The sequence below is a fragment of the Rhinatrema bivittatum genome, chromosome 5 (assembly GCF_901001135.1).
Source record: "Rhinatrema bivittatum chromosome 5, aRhiBiv1.1, whole genome shotgun sequence".
NCBI classification, from domain to species: domain Eukaryota; kingdom Metazoa; phylum Chordata; class Amphibia; order Gymnophiona; family Rhinatrematidae; genus Rhinatrema; species Rhinatrema bivittatum.
In genome coordinates, this window is record NC_042619.1 from 98,103,914 (window position 1) to 98,124,399 (window position 20,486).

The window sequence follows — 20,486 nt, forward strand, 5'->3', positions numbered from 1 at the left end:
AGCTGTTCCTTCGGGTGACTCTAGGGGAATTGGAGCTGCGTACTGTTCCATCCCTTTTGCCCAAGGTAGTCTCGGACTTTCATTTGATTCAGTCCATCTCCTTGCCATCCCTGGATAAGGTCAATGATGTGGTGGAGTATCGCCTCTTGTGCTCTTGCAATTTATTGTGCTGGATCTGGAGGTTTCTGAACCTTTGTGAAAGACGGATTGCCTGTTTGTTCTCCTTGGAGGGACTAAGCAGGGCACTTTAGCTTCGTGGGCTCCATAGCTCATTGAATTAAGGAGGTATTCACGGCCGTGTAATTGAATGCCGAAAAGCCGTTGCCTACTCGGGTTAGGGCTCATTCCACTAGGGCTCAGGCAGTGTCATGGGCAGAGGTTAGTTTGTCGTCTCCTGTCAATATCTGACGAGCTGCGACGTGGTCCTACTTACACACTTTTTCAAGGTTTTATCATCTGGATGAGCAGGCCAGGGAGGCTACAAGCTTTGCACGTGCTCATGGGCAGCTTCCCACCCTGTTGGGGTGTAGCTTTGGTACATCCCATTGGTCCTGAGTCCATCTGGCTACACGCTAGGAAATGGATAAATTACTTGCCTGATAATTTCATTTTTCTTAGTGTAGACAGATGGACTCAGCTTCCCGCCCTTGACTGCCACACATGTGTCAATAGTTCTCCTGTGGGGTACTGGGTCCTAAGGAATTACTGGTAAGTGTTCATCCAGTCCCTAGTTTGGGGTACCTAGAATCTTATGTGAGTTCAGTGTTTATGATTGTTTGAGTACAGTTCTGGTTACCTGTTTTTAATCAAGTTTTTTGCTAGTCTGTCCACAATTGCTTTTGAAGAAAATACTGGCAGGCTGGGGTCACTGCAGGGTTATATATACTGTGATGTCTCCATCTGCTGGCAGGGGAGCATAAACCCACTGGTCCTGAGTCTTATCTGTCTACACTAAGGAAAATGAAATTATCAGGTAAGGCATTTCTCCAATAGGAAAGACCAGAGCAAAGCAGAAAAGTGTTTTTTTGTTTTTTTTATATGAAAAAAAATCGTCCTGACTCTTAAACATTTTGCTCTCTTTCCCATTTTCTCACAGCTGGTAACTAGCATCTTAGAATTTAGCATACTATTTGTGAAAGGCCATAGAACAAAATGTTTCTTTTGATACCACTGCTGGTGTGCAGATAACACTTTATAGAAGATCTATTCTGCATAAAAAAGTGTCAAACCATTTTTAATTAATTTTAGCTTTCATCATTCAGACTATGACTAAGACAAATTCATCAAACTAAAGTTTTAGGAGCATGTTTAGCATGAAAATGTATCTTTCAAACCAAAATAGTTTGTATTGATTGTAGTCATTATAGGATACCCATTCTGTTTCCAAAGGTCATTTTGGTCTTTCTAATTAAATGTCTGCAGCTAATAGAAAGAGACTTTCTTTCAAGATATATTACGTTAAGTGGCTTTCCTGTGGTCTGCTTTTCCACAGTGCCTTATGGTATACAACACAGTTATTTCAGTAGTACATAAATCAGTGGCAGTGATGAGAGAAACAAAATATTGAGAGATGTCAGAGATTCCAGAAGGCTAGTTTTGTAACAGTAGGCCTTAAGATCTTATGGAAGTGGAGAGGCAGGGAGGTTGTGGAAACATTTTGAATATCTGAAGCTTGTTCCAGTAGCTGGGAGCTGAGAAGGGAGAGGATGTCTGAGAAAAGTGAGACTAATAGAACAGATGGGCTAGAAGCAGAAGAGACAGACTGGAGAATAAACAAAAATTAGAAAGGACAGGTAAGTTGGAGCTACATTTTGAATTGTCTTGGATGTCACAAGTTTAAAAAAACAAACAAACACTGCACAATGTAGTCCTGGGGGAATTCTGTGCTACTGTGGAGCGCAGAATTCCCCTCCTGCACAGAATTTAGTTTTTGCGTAGAATTTATGAGACAGGCCCTGTGGGCTATGAGTGGAGCCCATCCTGCTCATGGTGAAGATCAGGCCCAGTTGCAGAGAAGACCCAGCAAGAGACAAGAAAGCTTGTGAACCTGTGTGAGAAAGAGGAAGTGTGCTTGTGAGGGTGCCCGTGTGAGGCAGTGTGTTTGTGAGTGAAGGATTGTGTGTGCATATGTTTGAGAGAAGGAGCCTGTGTGAAGGGAGGTGTGTGTGTGTGCCAAACGGCAAGATAGAGCAGAAGCCTGTGTGTGAGAGAGAGAGAGGTAGCATGTATAAGGGTGTGTGTGTGTGTGTGTGCAACAGAGAGGATGCCTTTGTGCAGGAGAAAAGAGCCTGGGTGATGGGGTGTTTGTGTAAGAGGAAAGAGGGCACCTATATGAGGGAGTGTGCAGGCAAGAGAAGGAGCCTGTGTAATGGGGTGCTTGTGTGTGTGCGAGAGAGAGGGAGCCTGTGTGTTTGAGAGGGTCAGAGGGCACCGGTGTGAGCGGATGTAAGAGAGGGGTCAAACTGTAGGAGTGGAGGGCTGGGGGCTGGAAATAGAATGGAATGAGTTGAGCCTAGAGGGGGAGGGGGGAGAATGGAGGAGTTGGGGCCTGAGAGGGCAGAGTGAAAGAGGTCTAACCAGGGGAATAGAGAGAGCGGTGAAAGGGCCACTCTTACAGTATACTTCTAGGGGAATTCTGTTCAGAATATTTAAAATTCTGCATCTTTGAGTAAGTAATAACTTTTATGTATTACATTTAAATTAATTACTTAGATTATTACGTGTATTGTGCTCTTTTAACCAATATACAATATGCAGAATTTTGCAGAATTTTACATTTTTGTGTACAGAATTTGTGTGCAGAATTCCCCCAGGATTAATAATAGGGATCTAATGGGCAGTACCTAAGAGGGAAGACAATACAAAATTGTAGTCACATATCCAGTAGTTGCCAGTGTATTTTCTGCCTTTTAAGAAGAAAGACGTGGGAAGCCTAGTTTCCACCCCATAGTTGTCTTTTGATTCTTTATATTTAACTGATGTCGTGGAAAAATCTGGGGAAGGACTATTATGTCCCGAAACATTAATTGTGGATTTTGCATTTAATCCAAATAGGGATTAGATTATTTTTATATAAAAGGTTGGAGAATTTTTTAAACTTCAAGGTGAGTATATCCAGATGTTTCTAAGATGAGACAGATGAAAAGGAAGCAGTTTTTGGTTTTGAGGCTGAGTACTGCAAATAAGAGCACAGTTTTGGCTTAATTTTTTATATAAATGTTACTAAATTCTACAGTCTTTCTGAACTCCAGGGCAATAATTCCTCTTGCCTCCTCACCCTTTTCTCTTAGTACCACTCATTGAGATGGCTAATGTATCCAATAAATAGCAATTGCAGTCCATTTATTATCACTGGAATGTCTAAAAAAAAAAATTTCTTTTTAATTTGTGACTTGCTTCCTCCAATTTATGGACTGTGTAAGCCAGGGATGGCCAATTTGGTCCTCGAGAGCTACAGATAGGCAGTGTTTTTGGGATAACCATAATGAATATGCATGAGAGATTTGCATGTATTGCCTCCATTGTATGCAAATCCATCTCATGCATATTCGTTGTGGATATCCCAAAAACCTTGCCTGTTTGTGGCTCTCAAAGACCGGAGTTGGCTGCCCCTGGTGTATGCATTGAAATTGATGATTTATTGAATAACTTTTTTTCTTGTTTCAGTGCTTTTTTCCTACAAGATATTTCTTGGATATTATCTGAAACTTTAAAATAAATTGTAGTCGCACAATCCTGAAGTAGTAGGAGAGCAGAGATAGTAAAATTAAGATGTATGTATTATGGTTTTATTGTATAAGATTCCTTCAATTTTTTAAACTTTTTGTAAATCACTTTGGCCAACCTTTTGATGTCTGGGGAGGTGGTATATATACATATATATATGTTAAATATATTAGGGATGGTCTACCTAGGAAAGAAATTGAGTATTATGCTAGATCCTGCTTATTCCTTCAAACCTAACTACTTTGCTCTCTTCTAATATTAGATATCAGTTGTTCAACATTCACAAAGTCCAGAGCTGCTACTTGTTGATTCATGCCACACATTCCTACAGTGACTCATTTGTAGGCTTCTGAATTTTTTTTAATTCGTAGAGGTTCTTTATTAAATCAAAACAAGGCAAATGAATACAAATTGGATGCGTACCAAGGAGAACACAGGCAGCTGATTTTATTAGCATGAAAAAATCACAAATAAAAATTGAAATTATGAGCATCTGGCACAGTGCAAAATTATTGGCCGCTGTGGCACATTGGGGACCCAGGAGAGAGAGGGCAAGAGAAGTAGTAGGGGCAGATCTGGGCCCAGGAGGGAAGGGGTAGGCAGCAGGGGAAGACTTGGAGAGAGGGGAGAGAGAAAGGAGGTAGTGGCAACAGGTCAGGGCGCTAGGGGAAGAGATGGCAACATTATCAGATTGAGGCCTGAATGGTGTTTTCATGTATTGGCAAGATGCACAAAATAAAAATGAAAACAAAAAACCCCTTTCCCAAAATTGCTAAAAGAGAAATGCAATAAAATTAGGTCTCTGCTTATTTTGACAATGTGGTACTAAAATAGACCCTAGAGGAAGGATAGGAATTGAAAGTGATATGGAAAAAATGTTTTAAGGAGTTCCATTTGCGGACATTTAATCAGAAACAGCTGTAAGACAGGTAGAGAGTGTAATTGAGATCAGACAGTGGATATGAGAATGATAGTGAGGTGCAAGCACAACAGTGAGGAAGCAGTTAAAAGAAGAGATTAATGACCCCATTGAACATGCATATAATATAGAAAAGAAATAGTCGAAGAACAGAACCTTGGGGGACACCATGGGTGCAAGTAGATTGTAATTCTTACTAATAAATACCGTGCTGCCCCTGACTCCTTTCCATAGCAAAACTGAATGGGGCAATTGATCTTTACCTGCCATAATTTACTATATGGGAATAAAGGTTGTTAAATAAAAACCAAAAATATATAATGTGATTTTTTTTTTTTTTTTACGTAGATTCTGTTCTGACCCAAGGAAGGGATATTAGCTGCTAAAAGCTAATCAAGAAATGCATTGTTAGTTCAATACAAAGATATCACTTTATGGGGTTTGTTTTTGTTTTAAGAACATAAGAAAATGCCATACTGGGTCAGACCAAGGGTCCATCAAGCCCAGCATCCTGTTTCCAACAGTGGCCAATCCAGGCCATAAGAACCTGGCAAGAACCCAAAAACTAAGTCCATTCCATGTAACCATTGCTAATGGCAGTGGCTATTCTCTAAGTGAACTTAATAGCAGGTAATGGACTTCTCCTCCAAGAACTTATCCAATCCTTTTTTAAACACAGCTATACTAACTGCACTAACCACATTCGCTGGCAACAAATTCCAGAGTTTAATTGTGCGTTGAGTAAAAAAGAACTTTCTCCGATTAGTTTTAAATGTGCCCCATGCTAACTTCATGGAGTGCCCCCTAGTCTTTCTACTATCCGAAAGAGTAAATAACCGATTCACTTCTACCCGTTCTAGACCTCTCATGATTTTAAACACCTCTATCATATCCCCCCTCAGTCGTCTCCTCTCCAAGCTGAAAAGTCCCAACCTCTTTAGTCTTTCCTCATAGGGGAGCTGTTCCATTCCCCTTATCATTTTGGTAGCCCTTCTCTGAACCTTCTCCATCGCAATTATATCTTTTTTGAGATGCGGCGACCAGAATTGTACACAGTATTCAAGGTGCGGTCTCACCATGGAGCGATACAGAGGCATTATGACATTTTCCGTTTTATTCACCATTCCTTTTCTAATAATTCCCAACATTCTGTTTGCTTTTTTGACTGCCGCAGCACACTGCACCGACGATTTCAGTGTGTTATCCACTATGACACCTAGATCTCTTTCTTGGGTTGTAGCACCTAATATGGAACCCAACATTGTGTAATTATAGCACGGGTTATTTTTCCCTATATGCATCACCTTGCACTTATCCACATTAAATTTCATCTGCCATTTGGATGCCCAATTTTCCAGTCTCACAAGGTCTTCCTGCAATTTATCACAATCTGCTTGTGATTTAACTACTCTGAATAATTTTGTATCATCTGCAAATTTGATTACCTCACTCGTCGTATTTCTTTCCAAATCATTTATAAATATATTGAACAGTAAGGGTCCCAATACAGATCCCTGAGGCACTCCTCTGTCCACTCCCTTCCACTGAGAAAATTGCCCATTTAATCCTACTCTCTGTTTCCTGTCTTTTAGCCAGTTTGCAATCCACGAAAGGACATCGCCACCTATCCCATGACTTTTTACTTTTCCTAGAAGCCTCTCATGAGGAACTTTGTCAAACGCCTTCTGAAAATCCAAGTATACTATATCTACCGGTTCACCCTTATCCACATGTTTATTAACTCATTCAAAAAAGTGAAGCAGATTTGTGAGGCAAGACTTGCCCTGGGTAAAGCCATGCTGACTTTGTTCCATTAAACCATGTCTTTCTATATGTTCTGTGATTTTGATGTTTAGAACACTTTCCATTATTTTTCCTGGCACTGAAGTCAGGCTAACCGGTCTGTAGTTTCCTGGATCACCCCTTGAGCCCTTTTTAAATATTGGGGTTACATTTGCTATCCTCCAGTCTTCAGGTACAATGGATGATTTTAATGATAAGTTGCAAATTTTTACTAATAGGTCTGAAATTTCATTTTTTAGTTCCTTCAGAACTCTGGGGTGTATACCATCCGGTCCAGGTGATTTACTACTCTTCAGTTTGTCAATCAGGCCTACCACATCTTCTAGGTTCACTGTGATTTGATTCAGTCCATCTGAATCATTACCCATGAAAACCGTCTCCATTACGGGTACCTCCCCAACATCCTCTTCAGTAAACACCGAAGCAAAGAAATCATTTAATCTTTCCGCGATGGCCTTATCTTCTCTAAGTGCCCCTTTAACCCCTCGATCATCTAACGGTCCAACTGACTCCCTCACAGGCTTTCTGCTTCGGATATATTTAAAAAAGTTTTTACTGTGAGTTTTTGCCTCTACAGCTAACTTCTTTTCAAATTCTCTCTTAGCCTGTCTTATCAATGTCCTACATTTAGCTTGCCAATGTTTATGCTTTATCCTATTTTCTTCTGTTGGATCCTTCTTCCAATTTTTGAATGAAGATCTTTTGGCTAAAATAGCTTCTTTCACCTCCCCTTTTAACCATGCCGGTAATTGTTTTGCCTTCTTTCCACCTTTCTTAATGTGTGGAATACATCTGGACTGTGCTTCTAGAATGGTATTTTTTAACAATGACCATGCCTCTTGGACATTTTTTACTTTTGTAGCTGCTCCTTTCAGTTTTTTTCTAACAATTTTTCTCATTTTCTCAAAGTTTCCCTTTTGAAAGTTTAGCACGAGAGCCTTGGATTTGCACACTGTTCCTTTTCCAGTCATTAAATCAAATTTGATCATATTATGATCACTATTGCCAAGCGGCCCTACCACCGTTACCTCTCTCACCAAGTCCTGTGCTCCACTGAGAATTAGATCTAAAATTGCTCCCTCTCTCGTCGGTTCCTGAACCAATTGCTCCATAAAGCTATCATTTATTCCATCCAGGAACGTTATCTCTCTAGCGTGACCCGATGATACATTTACCCAGTCTATATTGGGATAATTGAAGTCTCCCATTATTACTGCTCTACCAATTTGGTTAGCTTCCCTAATTTCTCTTAGCATTTCACTGTCCATCTCACCATCTTGACCAGGTGGACGGTAGTATACCCCTATCACTGTAGTCTTCCCTGATACACAAGGGATTTCTACCCATAAAGATTCAATTTTGTATTTAGTCTCATGCAGGATGTTTATCCTGTTGGACTCTATGCCATCCCGGACATAAAGCGCCACACCTCCTCCCGAGTGCTCCTCTCTGTCATTGCGATATAATTTGTACCCCGGTATAGCACTGTCCCATTGTTTATCCTCTTTCCACCATGTCTCTGAGATGCCAATTAAGTCTATGTCATCATTCACTGCTATACATTCTAATTCTCCCCTCTTACTTCTTAGACTTCTGGCATTAGCATACAAACATTTCAAAGTTTGTTTTTTGTTTGTATTTTCATTCTGCTTTTTAATTGATAGGGATAAGTTAGAATTTTTTAGCTCAGGTGAGTTTTTAGTTACAGGCACTTGGACTACTTTTCTAATTATTGGAACCTCACTGTCGGGATGCCCTAATTCTAATGCATCATTAGTATCCTTTAAAGATACCTCTCTCCGAACCATGCGCTGCTGAGCGACTGTCGGCTTTCCCCTTTGTTCTAGTTTAAAAGCTGCTCTATCTCCTTTTTAAAGGTTTGCGCCAGCAGTCTGGTTCCACCCTGGTTAAGGTGGAGCCCATCCCTTCAGAAGAGACTCCCCCTTCCCCAAAAGGTTCCCCAGTTCCTAACAAAACTGAATCCCTCTTCCTTGCACCAGCGTCTCATCCACGCATTGAGACTCCGGAGCTCTGCCTGCCTCTGGTGACCTGCGCGTGGAACAGGGAGCATTTCAGAGAATGCTACCTTGGAGGTTCTGGATCTAATCTTTCTACCTAAGAGCCTAAATTTGGCTTCCAGAACCTCCCTCCCACATTTTCCTATGTCGTTGGTGCCCACGTGTACCGCGACAGCCGGCTCCTCCCCAGCACTGTCTAAAATCCTATCTAGGTGACGCGTGAGGTCCGCCACCTTCGCACCAGGTAGGCATGTTACCAGGCGATCCTCACACCCACCCGCCACCCTGCTATCTACATTCCTAATAATCGAATCACCAACTATGACGGCCGACCTAACCCTTCCCTCCTGGGCAGTAGGCCTTGGGGAGATATCCTCAGTGTGAAAGGACAATGCATCACCTAGAGAGCAGGTCCTTGCTACAGGATCCTTTCCTGCTACACCTGGTTGGTGCTCTCCCATTATGAGACCTTCTTCCTCCATGCATTCAAGTGCAACCACACTACTTGATATTTACTGTGTTACAAAAAAAAATCATTTACATGGTGCCCGTCATTCAAATTGTATTGCTTAGGATAATTATCAGATCTATTTACAGTTATAATGTATGCTCAGAAAAGGAATGCTCATAGTTGCCAAGTCACCCAATTCCTGGCGGGAGTATTTTGGACCAGTCCTGGTATTGACAAACCCCATCCTGATGCATTCTTGTACTTAACTGCACTAATTTTGAAATTGTGGAATCAGAGTACATTGCGATGCAAGTTCAGAAACCAGGACTGGTCTAAACTCCCTGCAGGAACTGGCAGCTCCACATTTCATTTTCACTTGCAGTTCCAGGGCTGAATCAAGTTTATCAGAAATTTCAGATATTTGTAAATATCAGAAATTTCAGGTATTTGTAAATATCTGAAATTTCTGATAAACTTGATTCAGCCCTGATTTGGATGGGCAACTTATTCCAGAAATCTGGTGCCATTATTGTAAAAAAAAAAAAAAAAAAAGGCTTTATGCTATGCCCTCGCTTTTAACCAAATTTGACAGCTCCCAGTTGATGACCCTGGAAAGATCTAAGCATTCACTTTGGAACATGCTATTATAATTTATCATTTAAATATTTTGGTCAGCCACCATGCATACATTTAAATATCATTACTGATAACTTAAATTATATGTGCTCAGCTACTGCAGCCAATGCATCAATATAAAGGTCTAGCACTTTCATATCTGCTCTTTCCATATATATGTTGGGCAGCACTATTTTGTAAAACTTGCATTTTCGTGATCATTGCCACTGATATTCCCAACAATAATACATTACAGTAATCTAATGAACTAAAAAATATAGCTGATACCGCTGTTCACAATGCTGAAAAATATAAGAATGCTTTTAGTTGGCGAACTGTGCTTAGTTGTAAATATGCTCACCTCAATACCTATTGCCCATAAACTTCTACCATAAAAGTGGAATCTAAATCCACCCAGACTACTTACTTTCTTAGAGATAATAAGTGGGCAACCATCTAAAACCTCTTCTTCTTGCACCCCCCTGTATTTGTTCAAATAATCTCCCTACTCCTAGCACTTCCATCTTCTTTCAATTCAGTTCTAACTTATTTATAAGCATCCACTATGCAATTTTTTTATAGACAAATATTTAAATGCTTAACAGCTTGTCCTCAATCTCATCTATTAATAACTAGAACTGAATATTGTTCGCAAACATATAAGCCCCCACTCCTAATTCCACAAACAGATCTGCCAGTGGCCTTAAGAAAATGTTAAAAAGTAACAGAGAGGCAAGATCCTTGAACTTGATACGTAGCAGTTTTATATTTAGCATCTTCAAAAGATTAAAACCTTATTTTAAGTATTCATAATGAAACTTGTGCTTTATTAAAATCTTCAGCCACTTGCATTTAGGACTATTATGACTTGGGGCTCCAAAACATCTATATTTTATGGAGAAGAAATATATTTAAAATGAGAGAAGTTCTAGTTTTTAAGTCTGTTTTAAACAAATTTTATTTAAGAAGATGAACATTTTTCTTTTTCAATCAGATTTTACTTGTAGCTATAATGGATTCATTGTTCAGCTTATAGATATATTCCACATATCACCCCCCCCCCCCCCCCCACTCCTAGAGCATTGATAGTGTAGTCTGGTCCTGTGCTGCAAACAGATCTGTTCTCAGGATGGCCAAAATGTGCAAATTAACCTGGTTCTTGAGTTACTTATGCATGGATATTGCAAGTGGAATTTCTGAAAATGGACGAGTATGTGGCATTTGAGGACTTGGAATTTGCCATTACTATCCTAAACGATCTGCATCCTCCAGCCTTTTTTTTTTTGTCATCTTCCTTCCCTCTTCCTCTCCAGCCTATCTTCAGTGCAGGCAGGGAGCAGTCTGGGGCAGATGCTGTGGCAGCAGCTCTTCTGGGAGACTAGATTGCATTTGTACATATCACGAGTTCTGGAAATATTCTCAGCCTGTGTATTTTGTCATTTGGTCTGTCTAAAACAAAAATACATTTTTCTATACCGCTGATCTTTCTCCCATTTTTTTTTCTGGGAAATTATAAAAGCTTGGTTAATTCTGGATGTATCATTCTGTGCTATGTGGAGTTAAAATTTTCATCAATCTGAATCTGTTTACACTGTTGTGTAAGGACCTTCATTTTTAGTTTATTGTTTTTTCTTGGGAATTTCAATGTTGCAAAAACAAAAAAATCAATGGAAGTATTTACTTTAACACAGGAGAAAAATCATTGGAAGTGCCATTTTTCCAGTTTTTTGTTATAACATTGAAATTCCCAGGAGAAATACAATAAAAACTGAAAACAAAGGTCCCTACATATATGGTGTATTATATTTTGTGTTTTGAAAAACAGTTTATTCAAAGTCAGAAATGTAACTTCTGTAGAGAGGATGTTAATAGCTGTTTAAGAGGTCGCTAATTTCTGTATGTATCAATTGTCAACTCAAAAAACAAAAAGGCTCCTGGTGCATACTACAGGGAAAAATTGTTTTCTCTCTCTTAATTTTTGCCTCCAGATTATGCACAATGGTCAACATTACTACTAGTAATAAAAAAAAAAAAAAGATAAACTTATTTTGTTTTGTTTTGTTTTTTTTTCTTTTAGCATATCCTCTGTGTTTATGCTGCACTTTGTGGAAGGCTTACCACATAACTGTCTGGAGACTTACTCATTTCAGTTTGAAGGTGACTCCTACCAGATCCGTACTGTAATTCAGTACCAAATTGACCACTTTGTTACCTGGGTTTTAAATGAGGATGGTAAGTATTTGACTTCTATTACATGTTAAAAGAGCGATGCTGTTTTTCACAAAAGAAATTCAGCACGGTGATAATAGCAAGAACTAAGTTTTATTTTTTTCCTCCCTGTAGCAGTGTAGTTCCTGGATTTTAGAGAATGCAGTTTAAAGATAAATCTTGATTCTCCAGAATGCTACTTTGGTTCTGTCCATTTTACCCATGGCTGACTGTCCTGCCCAGGAGTACTGATGAGGCTGCTGGGGAACCTGGGGACTCTTGCATTTAAAAGAAGAAAAAAATTACACAGCAGAACTTATAGGGAAATGCAAACAATATGTTTTATTGCACTTGCTAATATTTATAGTAAACCAATTATTTCCTTTTCATGTGTCCCAAAACTGCATTTATTATTTGTGCAGCATCATTGCAACATCTCCAGTAATAACTTTAGAGGGCAACTATTTATAAAATGGACATGAGCCACAGTAGCTTGGAGGAAATCTTCAGAATAATAACCTTAAGAGAACACTGTTAACCCATCCTGTTTCTGAACCACTTCCTTTACTGCCCCTTTCCTGTAGACCCTAGCATCCTTTTGATTTGTTGTCAAAATTTTACTTTTTTTAATATTAGGGGAAAAAAGCTCAGCAGCCAGCTTTAGTTATATCTCAAACAGCTCTTAAACTGCTTTGTGAACGAGAATATTAATGCTCTGATGGGGCTATGGAAGCTGGTAGGACACATCGCTGAGATGCACTTCCAAAATTTAAGTTGTGTGCACACATCTGGCATGAATGGGATATCTAACTGGTGAGGATCAGACATACAGCTAAAGCGATGTGCCTTGTTTCTAGGATACCAGCAAAATAGCTATCTAATCGAACTCTGTTGACTGATTTTATTAAACAAATTCATGGGACCTTTAAGGACACAGAGAAATCCCACTTCCATTCTGGGTTGAGGTTGCAGCATTAACAAAAAGATGAGCATCAATTTGGAATAACAAAAAACAATCCTATAACTGAGACCTGCCTTCTGGATGATGTATTGTCATCTTGCACCAAGAATTTACCTCCAGAGGGATTTGCCCAAGAGGATAGGGGCAGGACTGGGGTGGTTGGTGATTTGATCATTTGGAATATAGATAACTGGGTCGCTGGTGGGCATAGGGATTGTTTGGTAACATGCTTGCCTAGTGCAAAGGTAGCAGACCTCACTCATCACCTAGAGCATGCTGGAGTGGAACTGGCGGTCATGATACGTGTAACTATCAATGGCATAAGAAGGTACAGAATGGAGATTCTGGAAGCCAAATTTAGACTTCTAGAGAGGAGACTGAAATCAAAAACCTCCAGAATAGCATTTTCAAACATACCTCCAGTTGCATACACGGGACGCCAGAGACAGGCTGAGCTTTGGAGCTCAATGTGTGGATGAGATGAAGAAGGGACAGGGAGCAGAGCTTTGTTAGTTAGGAACTGGAGAACATATTGCAATGGGATGGGCTCCATCGTAACCAGAAAGTAACCTGGCTGCTGACACTAATAGTTAAAAAGGAGAGAGCAACTTATAAATTAAATCATGGAGGAAACCAGGCAGTCACTCAGCGTATGGTTTGACATAAAGATACTGTTTAAAATAGGGAAGTTAAGGTTTCCCGATATGAAGGATATGGTAAAAGCCAAGCTAGTTTAGATAGATTTAAGTGACTGGCGTATGAATGATTTCAAATTAACTGAATTAATTGCCAACAATAAGTAGGCTATGAATAGGAATAAAAGAAAGCATATATTTAGTTGTCTGAATGCAAAATACCAGAAGTCTAAAAAATAAGATTAGAGAATTAAGAAGACTTTCATAGCCATTTGCTTGGGAAAGGGCGATTTACCTATGTAAATTGGCAGCTTGAAAACTGCCATCCCTCAGTGTGGCTGAAAAACAGTGCAGATGGTTATAGGAGTTCCTGGGGGCAAAAAATCACTTGAATAGAGTACACGTTCAATTCTATACTCACTTTCAGTGGGAAAACTATTTGTTCAATAAAGTGTAAATATGTATGGGTACTCTATGTGCACGTACTTTCACTTTGAACTTTGGGTAAAGTTTGCAGGTAAAAAATACCCATGCACTTTGCCCCAAAATACACAGTTTGAAAATTGACCCCCAGAATGGACAGTGGACTTTATCCCAAGTTTCAAAGTGAACATACAATATATACATACTTGCCACAGATATAAAGTACATTTGTACCTGCTTTTTTCTTTTTTTCCAATAAAAACATCCCTATTACCATAGAAACTGAGAATCATGTATAAATGTAGTGTATAGATGCTTAACAAATTAGTCATTGCCACATTTATTGCATGTTCCCCCCCTCCCCCCAATACTACCCACTCCGTACCCCAAACTTGAGTCATCTCAAAAGTGAGATCCAACACTGAGGCTTCCATATGCCATGTAAGGTACGCCAACTAACGTATGGAGACCACATCTTTTCAAATTTGTCCACAGTCTATTGTTTAATCGCAGTGAGCTGATTCATGCACAGTGCTTGTTCCAGTGGTCGCTGAACAGCTGCCATTGATGGGGTAAACTTCTGCTTCTAGGTGAAGGCAACTGCCAAAAAGATCTGTTGTATAATAAACTACTCCCTTGTGAGACTTGTGGTATTGGTATGCCAAGTAATGCACATTTAGGGGGGATAGTCACATACCTCCTCAGTAATAGAGCCAACTAAGTTAAAAACCTCCTCCTAGAAGTGTGATGTGATATAGGACTTTCTCATCAAATATGAAAAAAAGTTCCTTGCTTCCCACAATGCATCTGCTTTTTTTTTCCCTATGGGTCCTTTTTGAATAGAAAATATGTAGAGTTGAAAAAGTACTCTATGTATTTTATTTCCCTCTCCTGATCACAACATGCCTCGGGTACTATATCTATTAATGTGGATAAAAGTGATGTTTAGCTGCATTGACGGAGGACGGTTTTTAGACTGCTTATGTATATGGGTAAATCACTGTTTACCTACAGAAACTGCTTTGAAAATTGCTCTCCACATGAAGAACTAGACATCTCAGAGACCTGGTAGAAGGAGGTACCTAATGGCATACTGAATAGGATACAAAATATATCAGAATGACAGGGCAGATTGAATCGGTGGTGGGATGGCACTATGGGTTAAGGATGGCATAGAATCAAATAGGATAAAAATGCTGCAGGAATTTTGCTGCTGTTTGGAATCACTATGGATAGAAGTTCCATATGTGGTAGGCTCAAGTTTAGCAGTAGGGGTATATCACCATCCACCCAGCCAGATGGTGAGAGACAGTGAAATAGAGATTAGACAGGCTAAAAATCAGGAGCTTAATAATTTCAATGACCTTAGTTTTGGGTGAATATTTCATCAGAATATGTTAGGGGTAAACTTTCTAGATGCCATAAATGACTGCTTTGTGCAGCAGCTGGTCCTGGCAATATCATCACAATGCAACAAATTTGACAGTCATTGGAATGAGAATAATATCTAAAACTAATGAAGTAGCATTTAATTTTAAAACATGGATATTGTGATAAAATAGGGACATTGGTTAGAAAGAAAATAAAAGCAGTTGCAAGGGTTAAAAGTTTACATGAGGTATGAAATTATTTAAAAATTCCATCTTTTAAGCTCTGGTAAAATGTATTCAACAGGTTAAGAGGTCAAAAGAAGAACCAGCTATCTGCCAGTATTATTATAGTGCTGTAAAAGAGACTATTGAAGCCAAAAAGGCATCCTTAATAAATGGAAATTAAGTTCATATGGGGATAATAGGAATGAGCACAAACATTGGTAAATTAGAAGTAAAATAGTAAGGCAGTCCAAAAGAGAATTTAGAAGTAAAAACTAATAAAAATCTTTTTCAAAAACAAGAAACCTGTGAGAGAGTCAGCTGGACTATTCGAAGACCAGGGCAGTAAAACGGAAACCCAGGGAGACTAAGGCCATAGCAGAAAAACTAAATGAATTCTTTGGTTCAGTCTTATGACGGATAATCTGCTGGGGATATAACCCTGAGGCTGGAACGACCAGTGCACTAGCAAGGCAAGTTAAACAGGTTGCAACTGGAACAGTAGCATGGCATCTTCTGCCTTTGATGGCCACCTTGCATTCGGTGACCAGCAAGTCTTAGGTAGTAGGCCTTGAGCCAGGACTTGATGGTATTCACACCAAAGTACTGAAACAACTCTGATATGAAATTGCAGACATGCTGACGGTAATGTGTAACCTATAATTAAAATCTACAACTGTATCTGAAAACTGGATGATAGCCAATGCAACAATGTTTAAAAAGGGTTCCAGGGCAATTTGAGAAACCATAGACCAATGAGCCTTACATAAATGCTGAGCAAAAGGGAGGAAGTTTTTAAGAATAAAAATTATTTTGCATATAGGGAGACCTTAATGGATTTAGCAAAGGGAAGTTTGCCTTACTAATTTATTAGAATTCTTTGAAGATGTAATTAAGCATGTAGTAAGATTGCACTGGTCTATAGTATATTTGGATTTTCAGAAGGCATTTGATAAAGTACCTCAAGATTCCCAAAGAAATTAAAAATTCATAAAATAGGAGGCGATTGTAAATTGGTTAAGGGATAGGGAATCAAAGAGTAGGTCAAATTTCACAATATATAGTGAAATGCCCCAAGCATCTATACTGGAACCAGTAAACATATTTGTTAATGTGCACAAGGGATCGAATGAGTCACTCAAATTTGCCGGTGACACAAAATTAATCAAAATAGTTGAAACATGAGTTGATTGTGAGAACTTGCAGGAGGACTTTGCAACACTGGGTATCTAAATGGCAGATGACATTTAATGTGGACAAGTGCAGAGTCCTGCACATGGGGGGAGGGGGGAATCCTAAATATATGTACACAGTGCTGGGTTCCACATTTAGAAGTTACTACTCAGCAAAAATCCATTGAAATCATTAGCGTGGTGTGTGGCAGCAGCCAAAAATGCAAATATAATGTTAGGAATTATTTAGGAAAGAATAGAAAATAAAACTGGGAATACAATAATGCTTCTCTGTTGATCCGTGGAGAGACTACGCATTTAATACTGTGTGTAGTTCCGGTCACCCCATCTCAAAAACAAAGATGTAGCAGAACTAGAGGAGGTACAGAGAAGGGTGACAAAGGCTAAGCAGGTTAGGGCTCTTTAGCTTGAGAGAAGAGACAACTAATAGGGGACATGAAAGGGGTTTATGAAATCATGAATGGTATGGAACAAGTCAATAGGGAACAATTTATTTACTCTTTCAAATAGAATTAGGACCAGGGGACCCTCCATGGATCTAACTGGTAGCAGATTAAAAAACTAATTTTGGAGAGATTTTTCACTCCTCATAATTAAGCTGTGGAATTTGTTGCCAGAAGATGTGGTCAAGGCTGGGTAGTATAGCTGAGTTTAAAACCGTTTTGACCAATAATTCTGGAAGACAGATCTATTAATGATTACTAGCCAGATTGACTTAAGAGATTGCCACCTCTTACTTCTGGGAGCGAGCAGCAGGGGAAGGGATGTCTTCATTAGAGATGTGAATCGGAACTGAAATCCAATCCGATTCTGGTTCCGATTCACATCTATAGAGATGTGAATCGGAACTGAAATCCGAACCGATTCTGGTTCCGATTCACATCTCTAGTCTTCATTAGTATCTTCTTGGTGACTTGGATTAACTACGGTTGGAGATGGGTCGCTGCGCTCGTTGGATCATTGACCTCATTCAGCACAACACTACTTTTGTTAAATTAGATCTTTTCCTTTTATTGTATATTTATGTACCATGCAGTCTCTAAAGGATTTGGTTTTTCATTTTTAATCTACTGTAATGAAAATATATTTAGTAGATGTAAAGTTGATTTTATGTTACATATAATAACTAACTTTTGTATACATACTGTTTAAAGTATTTTTATTGTGTATTTGATGTTTAATGCATAGTTAAATGTACAATTAAAAGTATTTTTAACAGTACAATTAAACAGTATTTTTAAATGTTTGATGCCCCCGCCCCATATCAGCAAACCCTGAACTGCTGCTGCTACTACCACTGAAGTCTTTTTGGCCTTATTTTCATTTTATTTTTTTTTTTTTTAGGTACTTGGCTCGAGTATGATGATTTGAAAGGTCCATATTGTTGTAGACATGAGAAACTTGAGGTTCCTGCTACCAAAATTCATATTGTTTGCTGGGAAAGGAAGATCTCTGCAGTTTCTAATGAACTAAATTCACAGTTGCAGAGAGAGCAGACACCAACTCCTGCAGTTGCTGATGTACAGTCGGACACTTCCCTGCGGCCTCAAAGTGATGCTAACGCAGAAGCTATAACCAAGCTGGCAGTGTCTCCTAAAAAACAGGTTTCTAGTCTTCCAATAAATAAGTCACAAAATGTAAACCTGGGCAAAGCCAACAACTTGCTCTCTGGCTTGGAAGGTTTGGCTGATGATGATGTGATTACGTTAACTCTTGTGGAGGTTCAGGTAGATTCTGAAGGTAATCCAGTGGAGAACAGTCACATGTCAGGTGATCTGGTTTTTGAGAGGAATGCACAGCAGCAGCAGCAGGAAAATATATCTGTACCATTTTCACCTCAGGCTTCACATATGGGAGATGTTCAAAATAATCTAACTGGGAGTGAATCTCCTCAGTTTGAAAATGCCACCGCTTGCCCTGTGCTTAACAAGTTCTGCCCAACTTCTACAGCTGCTTCACCTGGAACTAATATTGTTCACTTGTCTACCAGTGTCCGTGTATCTCAAGCACCATCACAGACCGAAAACCCAGAGTTTAAAGGCAAACCTTCTGCCCCACAAAATGGCATAACTTTAATTCCAGCACTTGTACAAAATAGTGTGAAACTGCAAAGAGAAAAGATAGGAGACCCTGAGCCTATAGCTGTATCCCCTGAAAAGAATGTATGCCCATCCTCAAAAGAGAGCCAAAAGACAGGTTTTGTGGGCAGCTGGGTAAAGAGTTTACTGAGCAAGCATCCTTCTTTCATGCCTTCTGCCCTAAGTGTCTCAACTTGGAGTCGTGAAAAGAAAACTTGCAGAACAGCATCTTTGCCACAGTTAACTGGTGTGAGTCTGCCTGCTAAGGGGGCAGGTAGTTTTGATGGTTTTAAAGCCAAAGGTGTTACTAGAACAGTGGCAAAACCAGGGAAGGTAAGCATGCCTGCAAGAAAAAAAGCTTTGCATTTCTCTGTGCCCTCAACCCTCGCTGGTTCGTCTCCTGTTAATTCTCGGATGGTAAAGAAGCCTGCAGTAACTAAAGCTCCAGTGCCTGTGAGTAAGGCTGTGCCTACACCTGTCAAGGAAATGTCTCCTTTCTTACGTCAGTTCTCATGCACCCTGGAGCCAAAGCACGGCCAGAATGGAGACGATCATCCTAAATCAGTAGCCAAGCAGAGAGAAGTGACCAAGGAAGATGAGGTTCACAGACTTCGTTTAAAGCTTCTCAAAAGAATTAAAGCTAAAAAGAATGAATTGGCCTCACTTGACATAAAGGGGAAGGCTCCAAAGAGTGATGGAGCGCTTCTGAGTGATAAAGTGAAAAATCTTTCAGATTTCAAAAACCACAAGGAATGTGATGCACTCAAGGACTTCCTCGACGCACTTCAGCCTCATGGTGATACAGCAGACACGGAGTCTGTGTGCACCATGAGTTCCAGCACTTCCACGGGGGATAGCCCCAGCAATGCCGAACTTTTGGCAGAACTATTGTCTCCTGCTACCGCTGTGGCTTCCATGGACCTGCCAAGAGATGGCTACGATGATAATAGGTTCCTGGAGATGCTTGTCGATGGCAGCATTGGAACGCTTCAGCCTAATTACCTGAACAAGGGCTCATATGGCACAGCTTCAGGCAAGGTCAGCGACTGCAGCCCCGGTAAGGAAATCCAGTGTATGGCACAGACAGACTCGCTGGCAAACAGATCCTTTGAAAATGCCGTAAAGGATGATATCTTTGAAGACTTGCTGTCATCTTCTACGTTAAACACACTAGGTGATGCCGAATATTTACCTCACTTTGACGAGTATCTCTTTGAAAACTTTTGAGCAGTTGCTTTACATGAGTGTTATTTGGAGGTGGTTTTCCTTGATGCTGAACAGAAGTACTAGATGTTCACACAAGTTTTGTATGATTCCTGGTTTTACTTGAATAATTTAGGGGGTGATTCACTAAGGGTTTTTTTCCTGTTTGTGTCTGGGGGAAAAATGTTTAGTAATCAGGCTCTTAATGTGTATATTGTTTGTAAATTAAAATGCCCTTTTTTTTATTCTAGTCGTGTACATAAGAGATTGCACTTTTTTCATGGAAAAAATGTTCTTTGGTAAGGAAGATCTTGCATTCATTAAAACAGATCTCAGGATCTTTTCTAAAATAACTTTCTGCTGCTTTTGAAGGATGATTATTTTCTATTTGCTTGCCTATGGTACAAAAAGCATTAAAAACTTGAAATTCATTTGGGATTTAGCACTATATAACTGAATTCAGTTTTAGTTTTGTACTAAGTTTTTGGATTTCTCTCTTTTTTTTTTTTTTTACATAAACTATTTTTACCTGATTTCCATGTATCTATTCTAAACTGTAGAGTAGATACAAACTGTTTTTCAGTATATGCAAAGTGTTTTTCACAGCAGATAAAAGTAAATTAACTGGTATATTTGACTCTGTGCTGTGCTAATGAAGCAA

General features: G+C 39.4%; 1 protein-coding gene across 9 annotated transcripts in view; it reads left to right on the top strand.

Annotated features, from left to right (window-relative positions):
* Window positions 1-20,106, top strand: part of USPL1 (ubiquitin specific peptidase like 1) — a 96,957-nt gene extending 76,851 nt beyond the window's left edge. For all 9 annotated transcript variants that reach the window (XM_029602632.1, XM_029602637.1, XM_029602631.1 and 6 more), the window contains 2 exons: window positions 11,610-11,764; window positions 17,889-20,106. In XM_029602632.1, coding sequence (XP_029458492.1) covers window positions 11,610-11,764; window positions 17,889-19,849 — 2,116 coding nt within the window. In that variant the 3' untranslated portion in view covers window positions 19,850-20,106. The remainder of the gene's footprint in view (window positions 1-11,609; window positions 11,765-17,888) is intronic.
* The last annotated feature ends 380 nt before the right edge of the window (window positions 20,107-20,486 follow it).